The sequence below is a fragment of the Amblyomma mixtum genome, chromosome 3, assembly GCF_055824585.1.
Source record: "Amblyomma mixtum isolate Tamu chromosome 3, ASM5582458v1, whole genome shotgun sequence".
NCBI classification, from domain to species: Eukaryota; Metazoa; Arthropoda; class Arachnida; order Ixodida; family Ixodidae; genus Amblyomma; species Amblyomma mixtum.
In genome coordinates, this window is record NC_143014.1 from 214,536,721 (window position 1) to 214,547,082 (window position 10,362).

A 10,362-nucleotide genomic window follows, 5' to 3' on the forward strand; every position below is an offset into this window, starting at 1 on the left:
ATAATGGAGGCCTCTACGGCACCAATACATACCAAAAGGTCTGGAAATGCGCGGACTAAGGTGCTGCTATACCTTGCACAGATTTGCAGCTTGCGAAGGGTCGCGAAGTGCTCCTCTACGCCGATAAGAAAAAAAAAATCCCGTTGCGTTGTTACTTTTCTACAAGACGGTACACGTGCACCGAGTCGGTTACAGGGAAGCGTGCGCAGCTAGGCTGACGTCTTCCGGTATGCATGCAAGCAGCCGCCGTCGGACGGAGGCTAAGTGCCTTCACTGATTACGAAGAGTCTTGGAATGGGTATGTGGGGTCTGACGTCCCAAAACTGCACACGGGCTAGCGCTGGCTTTTCTTAGCTCGTTCCTCAGTTTCGCGTCGCCGTTTTCGGCGTACGCGGCGCCGACCTTGGCAACACGCCGATAACATCACCGCTTGTTATCTTTCGACGGGAGCGTCGACGGCACGCTCGGCGCGGTGCTTCCCTGCTGCGCCAGTGTTCGCTTAGAAAGCCGGCGCGCACTCGTGCATCGGAGAGGAGCGTATAATAGATTAAACTAGAACGCCACAAGACTCGGACGTCATACGCGTTCACTTTAAATGTGGCTGCCGAATGGAAGTCCCCGCACCCCGAGAAAGCTACGCGCCACGCGCTTCTCGCGTGTGAGAGCGACGACCTGGAGACAGACGCCGACGAGCACGCGGCAACAGTCACGTATGCAAAGTGTAATACGGGTACCCACCCAACAGTAGAGCACATGTCGCGGGACTTCCCCGGATACCACGATATTAGAAAAAAAAAACAACTAAAAACACCTCAAGACACGTGTGTCCCCACATACCGTGAATAAACTGCACTAAGTAACGAAGCTTGAGCCCTACACACGCTGTCCGCCTGGTAATTTGCACTCGAGGCAGACATTGACGTCATATGCAATCTCCCTGCACCATTTCCCCTCTTTCATGAATAATCCTTCGTGTCAACGCCATTTTATTAAAGAATCGCTGGCTGGCTGGCTGGCTCGCTCGCTCGCTCGCTCACTCACTCACTCACTCACTCACTCACTCACTCACTCACTCACTCACTCACTCACTCACTCACTCACTCACTCACTCACTCACTCACTCACTCACTCACTCACTCACTCAAAACATCTCCTATAGTGAAACGTATTTGTCAGCTAGCGCATTAACATTTGTGAACATGCACAGTGTGAACATGCGCAGCTAGCGCATGTGGACTTTTGAAACGAAAAGCCTCACTAGGCTAGTCAACACCGGGTCTGACGTGCGCCGTGATCAATTTTAGCCACAGCTGCGCATGCGCGAGTTCACCGCGTGACGTCACTGGAGAGGCGCAGGTGGTCGGCGGAGCCGCCGCCGAGCGCGGCTCCGCCGGTCGACCTTCGCCGTCGTTCGCGCGCTCTGCGCGTGTTTACCGAGTGTGCATCGGCGCGCGCTCGGCTTCCTCGTATGACGCTACTTGCAGCTGCGTGTTTACCACAGTTACTACGCATGCGGAACGAGGGCTATATAACGCGCTTGCCTACACCGTTATCGTGGTGCTCCCAGCGCACTGTGTGCGAACTGCGACAGCCATGACGGCAAACAAAGCATAACTGCAGCTTTTCGCTTGTATATCCAGGCTTAACGGGAGCTAAGCCACTGGCAATTGTTTTATTGTGTTCACTTTCACGAGATGCTCTCCGCAGCAAGCAGGCATACGACTTTCAGCGGCAGCTTGATTTTGCAGCGCATAGTCTGACGTGCGAAACACGGTGCTGGGATTATGAAAATCAGCGCTAAGTGTCGAGCAACCGCTTGACGTTGTCACTGTATACAGGGTGTTTCACCTAAGACTTTACACAGTTTTTAAAAATAGGGCATTTGAAAATATCGGCTATGATTTAGGCCTTCCCTCCAATTCTGATCTCTTTAAGGTATTTTATCTACCTGATTTTGATCGCCTTTTGATGGAAACGATCGTCCTGAAACATTTTTGGCTTAGTGACTATAAGATTCCGTATGTTCCCACACGGTCTCTTCGACCGAAGTAACCTTTTTGTATTCCCCGACGGTCTACAAGATATGGAAGGCGTTTAAGAGATTATTACGTTCCCTTTCACTTTAACAGGTTACCTCCAAGTGTTCGCCGGGCAAAAACTAAATACAAAATAAAAAAGATGCTGCGATACATTAATTAGAGGGTTTACGACATCATGCATGTGCTTTACCACCTGTCAAGTAAATCTTGTGATGTCATTGGTTACTGCTGTATTTATTGCACTGATCTGAGGTATTGTCATGCCACTTTGGTTTTTCTTCCTTGCAATTTAATCTGATGAGGATTTTTTTTCCTTCATGTAACATGAGTCTTGTGTCTATTTTGTTCTCACCGTCATACTAACTTGATGTCCGTTATTTTGAATGTGTTTTTTTTTTTTGCCTGTGTGTATGTCTGCGCGGTTCCGCTGCCTGTCGGGCTCTGCCGCTCAAGCCCTATGAGGCTTTGGCAGGCCGGATTTCTGTACATTTTTTTAAATATTTGGCGCAGTAAAGAATTATTATTATTATTATTAATTATTATTATTAGAAGAGCGCTTCTTTCGTCATAGCATTGTCAGCGATGAAGTATACATCAGAATGCGGCAAAGGCGTGCTAACTAGCAGGATGGTTAACTATATTGAATTGCTAACTTTTTCATGTCGAACACCGCAAGCAATATCAATATTAGTTTTTAGAATTTCGAAAACGCGGTTACCATTGGTGCTGTGGCAAAACAAGTTTTGCCTACATAGCGCCAAAATACACGCGCTTTCGAGAATCTTGCAGGCAAAGCAGCCTCTCAAGTGCACATAACTGGTTGAAATAGCGGAAATTTTTTCGGTCATGACGCTGATGGTAACTGCATTTGCGAAATTCTAAAAGCCGTTATGGATATTGCTTACAGTCGGCTACACGCCTCTCAGTTATTAAGGAGACTAACAGTAATATTTGAAAAGTTAACTGATCAATATTCGTAAACCAGCCTGCTAGTTATCACGTCTTAGCAGTATTCTGATGTACGTCACCACTGACAATGCTATGGCGAGAAAGCGCTCTTCTAACTCGAAAAGCCTGTTTTTCAAAATTCTGTGAAGTCTTAGGTGAAATACCCTGCACATGTGTCTTATTTTCGTCCGGTTTGCCGATTACCCTGTTTTCAGGACATCAGTGCACTCTGTTTGCCTAACATGCAACCGGTTCCCAGCTTAAATCACCGCTGCTACCTTCTCCCCTTGTATAGTGTGTGCAAGCTATCGGGGATGGATCAGTTCGATAATCGCTTGCTTTATTTACCGAGTTTCTCGAAACGCGTAGCCGTAAAACGGTGAGTAAACTTGGCCATCAAATACTTCGGCGAATTGATCTCCAGTGACTCAGGAACTGTGCGGTTATGAAAATCATGTAGGACTAAAACCGCGCTCAGCATCGGCAGTTATTTAGTTAGAAGGTGAACAAGGCCCCCGAAGCGGGGCCAAAACGTCTTTTGTTAAACAAGATTTGTCGGCGGTCAATTCTTTCCCGCCATGAACATTCACGTCCAGACGGGTTTCCGTCAAACCCTGGATTTTATTAGTTCGAAGAAGTCGTTTAAGAGCGCCTCGTTAATCTCATGAGACACCGCATACATTAAAATGTGCATTTTATTTCTTCAGAATTCCTAAGAATTGCTCCACTTTGGCACCCGGCGTGCCATTGAAAGTCAATTGTCACTGTGCTCCCACGAAGCGAGCTTTTCAAGAAGTGTGAAAGATAGGGGAGCTCTAAGCAGCCTTCCAAGTTGGTTGATTTATCTAAACCAGATTTCTGGTCCCAGCGACCAAATGGCTCTGTCGTGCTTTTCCTGGCGATTACATGTAGTTTTGATGTAAAAATGGACTCTGTCGTGTATGGATTTGAGGAAATATGCGCCATAAAACACTGTTGCTTGTTTTTTTGTGTACATTCACGGGACTACCGAGGCTTGGGATATATATTTGCATGAACGCTGTCAAGGCGAACTTGGGCTTGGGTCTGAGGAGGTTAATTTGCTATGCATTTCACGGCACGAAAAATACGTCTTTAACAGTGATCCCCTTTCAAGAACCGGTCAGGTGAGGAAATATGCCCCCTTTGGAAATATAACCAGAATTGGAGCCACTTAATAAACATAGCAGTCAGAAACCAGTGTGTAAGGAGAGCTTCCTAGTATGTCTGAGCAACGGGGCACGGATTTTACAAAAACCCGATTATTATTATTATTTTTTTTTGGGGGGGGGGAGGGGGAGGGAGCAATAAGGAAGCTATAAAAGCTTCACAACGTCCACAACAAAAACCTCCGTTATATCTTTAATTCGGAGCTCTGTTTGGTTTGACACGTGCCCGTGCTCGTATACGGTATGAAAAATAAGGGAAAAAAATGAGAACGCTTTGAAAGCTGGGGCACAATGTTAACATAATTTCTTCATTGCTTGGATATTCTCTGTTAATGTGGGATACTTACAAAACTATCCGAACTTTCGGTCAATAAGCCACCCGAATCTGTGTGGGATAATCTGGCAAACAAGACTGCCAAGTGTTTTAGTAAAATACCGTATTTACTCACGTAATGGATGCATCCCCTAGTCTGCCTGTAAAAAAAAGCACAATTTTGTTTCCATCGTGTAACTAACGCACCCGTTTCTTTTAGCGCGCAGTCTGCTGCTGACGATAGTGAATTCTAGCGGGTGCTCTTTTTTTGAGCGCCGAAAAGTCACAAAGTAGCGCAAAGCCCTATATGTCGAATGTTCAGACATCTACACATCATTCTTTGGGACGAATAGCCAATAAGAACATTCCTTGAGGAAACCAAGAATCAATAGAAACTACGCAGTTTTCATCTCCCGGGTGTTTGAGATGGCGCTGCTATATTGAATGAATGTTTCCGCAGCGCACTAACAAAAGCAAGCAGGTCTAACACGGACGCAGAAGTGGTGCGCAGGAAAAATGGTAATGTTCGAAGAAAATAACCGCATTAAAGGAGACAAAATTAAGTAGTTGATTTTGGGAAATTATTTTTATGCGTGTATCCATGCTATTTATGAAATAATGAGTTTTAAAATCGGCACTTATAAAAAACTGTCTTTTGCTGCAAAAACTTGCCCCCCCCCCCAAAAAAAAAAAACAAATAAATCAGACATACGCAAATTTTTGCTTCAGTTATTTATTTATTTGTTTGAAAATAATGTAGCCCCATTCAGGGGCTCTAGCAGAAGTGGGTTACAAGAAAATACAATACAGTTGGAAATTTCACGCCCCAAGAGCACTTTATAAACAATAAAATACAAACGCATAGGAAATCACATCATCTTAAAACAACTCAGTTGCAGACAGGAAATCTGAAAGTGTTAATGAACGCATGTTGCCACGTGATGAATTTCAACTCTCCATAGTACGAAGAAACACGTTGTATTTGAAAGCGTTAATGCGGGCATAAATAGATGGAATATAAAGATTGTGATGGCTCCTAGTAGCTGATTTCTTAGTGAACGAGATATAATTACCTTCTAAAAACAGCAACCAGACCTTCTGAAAAACAGCGAGCAGAATGAGCAGAGTAGATTCAAGGAATTAGTTTTCCAGCGAGATGAGCGCGAACTTGAAGGGAAGGGCAGATGCGCCTGAAGAATGGTAGTCATTACGGCGGCCGATAAATAATATAGCGCTTCGTTTTACAGATTAAATATTATAAATTTCATAGTCCTTATAAGGATTCCAGACATTTGAAGCATATTCAAGAATAGGACGGATCAGAGTTTTGTAAATGTGCAATTTCGTCTCTTTAGAAGCTCCATGTACTGCGCGCCTCATGTAGCCCAACTTTTTTAGTACTTTAGCGGTGAGTAAAAACGACGCAAAGATATTTATATTTATGCCGCCTTTGCGATGAAGTAGTGTTAAATGAGTCGTCATAATAAGAAGATAACAGGCGGCTAGTGAAAGACATTACTGCTTTGCTGAAATTGATGTTCACCTGCCAGGTTTTACACCAGTCGCAGAACATACCCTACGAATCATTCAGAAGGAGGTGATCATAGAGAGTGTTAATTGTGTGGTATAATTAACAATTAACATTGTACCACACAATTAACTCAATTGCGTGGTACAATGCACTGCCTGTGCCCGGGCGCATCTGAGGAGCGCGTGACAATATCTGCACGGCGCGCTGCTGCTCCTCTCACCAAATGATTCCCGGCCGCACAAGGAAGAGACAGACTGACAGAAAACACACCACAGAGCGCCGTACTTCAACTAGTTTTTTTTTTATTTCACGCACTGCGCCTGCATTTATAGAATACAGCGCATAAGCGCGCGCAGGAAAAAACAACAAACATATAGACGATCCGACCAGCCCATTCTTTATAGCGGCGATGAACCACGGCGCGACTTCACAAACGAAACACAAACACATTACTGCACACCGAACTAGTCAACACACGAATGGGCAGCCTTAGAACTAACGTTACTGAGTCATTATGCCCTAGAAATGACGCTCCCTGTCCCTTAACACTACTAAAGGCGTGATGACGCAATTTTTTTAAGCTTTGCGATTTCCCCAGCCTCCACAATTTACCTTGTGGTCTCTTTTTGCATACCTGCGCAGAACTGTGGTACGCTCAGAGGAAGGCCCTTGTTCCTTGCACTGATTGCAGTGACGGCAATGTATGTCTTATGTTTCGAGAGGCAACTGTGACGTTGTAGTTGTACTCCCTGAGCCTCTCATTCGCACAGCTGCCAGTCTGGCCAACCTTGGCTCGTCCACAGGGCAAGGGAACTGAGTACACCACGTTTTCTGTGCATGCAACAAACCTCCGCTGGCGCCTAATGGTGCAGTTCCTATCCTGACTGTCGATTGAGTTTTGTTGTTCTTGTACAGTTTTGGTAGCTTATCTGGTGCCGAAAAGACCACTTGCACAACTACTCGTTTGAATATTTTTCTGAGGTTGTGAGAGATTGCATGCGGGTAAGGTATCACCGCTACTTTCTTGTTGCGAGCTGGGTCCTCAGCGAGGTTTGAAGCTAGATTTTTCAGACGTCTAATCATGTCTTCAGCCACTGAAATTAAAAGCGGGTAGCCTGAACTAAAGAGCCCGGACACCTGGTGATGGCAGGCCGTTTCAAGGCGGGGCTCGCATGAGTTTGCGAAGGCGTTACTGAAGCAAGACCGAATGATGCCTCGTTTGACTACCTTCGAGTGAGCTGACTCGAATGGAAGGACGAATTTGTTTCCCCATTCTTCGTAGTGTTGAAAAGTATAGAGGCCTAGATCCAGAAATCTAATGAAGTTGTTAACAGGGACCTCGTTGGTCACGGTTAAGGTTGAGGGTTGCTCCTTGCAGAGCGTCAAGAAAGACAGTCCAGCGGAGCGGTCCCAGGTGCTGCCGCTGGATGTGATCCTGAGCGTGAACGGCACCGCGGTGGACGATTTGGCCCGGGCGCGCAAGGTGCTCTCGGCGTGCGCCGACCAGCTGGTGCTGTCGGTGTTGTCCTCCAGCACCTATCGTGTGCTAACCACGCGCCGCGACATGATGGGCTTTGTGCGTGGCTGGCGCAAGGACAGCGCGGTGCTCAAGAACGTGTCCTTCTCTTGCATCGCGTCGGTGCCCTACGGAGTGGGACTCATCGACGCCAACGTTTGGGACGACAAGGCCAAACGCTTCACCACCGTCTTCATACTCAGCGTGCGTATAGACGGTCGACGCTGTGGCGCACACCATGCTCGGGCTCGTTTCCTCCTGGAACAGAAGTCTCGAGGGAAATGAGAATAGGACAAAGAAAACACAGTCAGAAATGCAAATGTATTAGGTGCTGGAGAGGGAGTTCAAGAAAGGAATCAAATGCTCTAGTATTTAGTCTCCTTGAACTAAGATCGTTTTGTTTTGCTGTTCGAATATCAGTTTTCTTGTTCGCGTTTAATTTGATGTTGACGTGACAGCTCTCCACTCGGAACACGACATTACAGGCTTAATGCCTGGAGCAACGTATATTGGTTACCTAGACATGTATAGTGGTTGTTCTTCGCTGCTGCGACTGATGATCACCATCTGGGCTGAGTTTACCAGTTAGTCCAGGGATAGAAAAGATAAGACCACAACTTTTCTTTTTTTTTTGAGGTTATGAGCTGGAGAGGTCACGCGTTGAGCAGCTAAATGGCATGTTCTTGCTCTCTTAGGCTTTGCGAGAAAGCGGCAACAAAAATTGCCTTCGCCCGCCATAACTCGGTAAATTCGAATTTCTGGCACTCAAGGTCCGTGGTGATTTCTTGCTGTCTTCTGTTGAGAGCTTGACAGCGAACATGGAATTGGTTAGAATCGCTGTTCCTGGCAGTCATGAATATTCGGCCTAATATCTGGGAGGCAGATGTTGGCAGTGCATAGCGGATATTGTTTTGGGAGAAGTTCTTGCTTACTAACACCAATGCATCGCCATGTTCAGTAGTGGTAGTCCATGAATTACGGCTGGCCAAACAACAGTGTGATTTTCAATAACTAACACCGTGTCTACTATATCACCACATGACACAAAATAAGGAGCAATGAGACGCCACTGGAGGCTAAATGTTTATTTTTTTTTATTCGAGATGTTTTCCATTAGACAAAATGAGAAAGTGAGAGAAAGTTAGAAGAAGGGCTGTAAACAAGCCTCGTTTAACAATCATAGATCCATGGGAGTCCTCTTACCCATCTTGGCGCAGTGGTGCAGCGGTTAAGCGATGCGCCACTGCCCTGCGATGGCAGGTGTTACCAGCGGTGGCCCTTGTGCGGCCCAGGCTGCTCTTCCCGAGCAATATATTATTCATTTAACTGCGACCTGCTACGGTGGGCAATGTTGCTCGCTATCCGGTGGGCAGGTTGTGGTGACGCCGCAAGGTCGCGTGACAAAGGTGGCCCGCCTGCTTCCTAGGTTGCTCTCTGGGCACCACCGGGCAGAGTCATGCTCGTGATTTTTAGCTCACAGCGCCGACACCAGATCTGCTGGATAACGTGGCCTTCAACGCTATCGCGTTAAATGCAAAAAACAAAACAAAGTGTCGGTTAATCTGCGCAATCGTAGCACATTCCGCGTGCGTTCATTTTGCGCTTGCCTCGCTTTTCCTAAACTCACCATGCTTGTCTTTCCGTCCTATCCTCAGCTCGCCGAGGTGACGCCGGTCAACAACGTGTGGGTGTACCCGGGAGACGTAGTGACGCAAATAGACGGCGTCAACCTAGAGGGCATGACGCTCGACCAGGTGACGCAAATTCTGAACAACGCCACCAGCGACATCACGCTGTCCGTGGTGCCGCTGTCGCCCATGCGCGTGCGGCGCATCCCCATCAGCAAGCTGCACGAGACGGCCATGACCGACACCAACCTGGCCACCCGCACCACCGCGGCCGAAATCGAGTCCCAGTGAAGCGCGACCCTCCGCTGATTGAGGCGAAGCCGTCGCGCGGTATCTGCAGTCTTGAGTGCGTGTGCTGCTGATGGCAGCATTTGCCCTCACCCCGATCTGTCGCTGCAGGGATAATTCTTGCTTAAGCGTGGGCCCTAGGGGGGCCTGCCGTGGACAAAAGTCACACGCTCTGAATACCTGCGTACGCTTGTAGCCGACGCTATATCGTGGGCTGAGTGCCACGGGACTTGCCGTCTGGGCAGGGCACTGGGTGCTAGATAATGCGAAGAAGAGACTGATTATACCTGCTTATAGCAACGTTAGAATGCTTTTATTTTAGCCTATACGCGCCGGTTTATAATGAATATCGACGTTGCTTAACATGACGCAACTTGTTCTTGGGTTGCTTTTAGCCAGCGCCCCTTACCTACAAAGTTTCAATGCTGCAGGTCGAATGGGATGGCTTTTTGAGTACGTTGAGATGTTTGTTTGTATGATTGCTATGATGAATATGAATTTTTTGTACGCTGAAATGTATATTTATTGAGCTTTTGTAAGGGCACAATTAAAAAAGAAATGAAATTATGGCGCTAGATAAAATCAAAGGTTGTTTAAAACGGACCTTTATTATTACATGACGATATGCGTGTTGCACTATTACAACGCCTCTCGTAAATGAAAGGCACACCCAGGCGCCCAAACTTGCGAGCAAGTGCGGAAGCCTCAGATCCTAAGAAGTACTAGAGTGGCGTGTAGTAATTACGCCTCCTTTTATTTCCGAATACTAGTCAACAAGGATTTCTTGCAAGTAGCAAGGATTTCTTAAGAAACATTCGGAAGCCTGTTTCTATGTTGTACAATCGTGACGTACCATATGTGCCAACTAAAGTATTTTCTGCCTAGTGCTGTACAAAAGCCGGTAGTAATACT

The 10,362-nt window shown here is 46.6% G+C and overlaps 1 protein-coding gene across 1 annotated transcript in view; it reads left to right on the forward strand.

Annotated features, from left to right (window-relative positions):
* Window positions 1–9,453, forward strand: part of LOC149353630 (microtubule-associated serine/threonine-protein kinase 3-like) — a 33,843-nt gene extending 24,390 nt beyond the window's left edge. Inside the window, exons 11-12 of the mRNA XM_089575840.1 lie at window positions 7,397–7,738; window positions 9,190–9,453. Coding sequence (XP_089431966.1) covers window positions 7,397–7,738; window positions 9,190–9,453 — 606 coding nt within the window. The remainder of the gene's footprint in view (window positions 1–7,396; window positions 7,739–9,189) is intronic.
* Window positions 9,454–10,362: the final 909 nt, after the last annotated feature.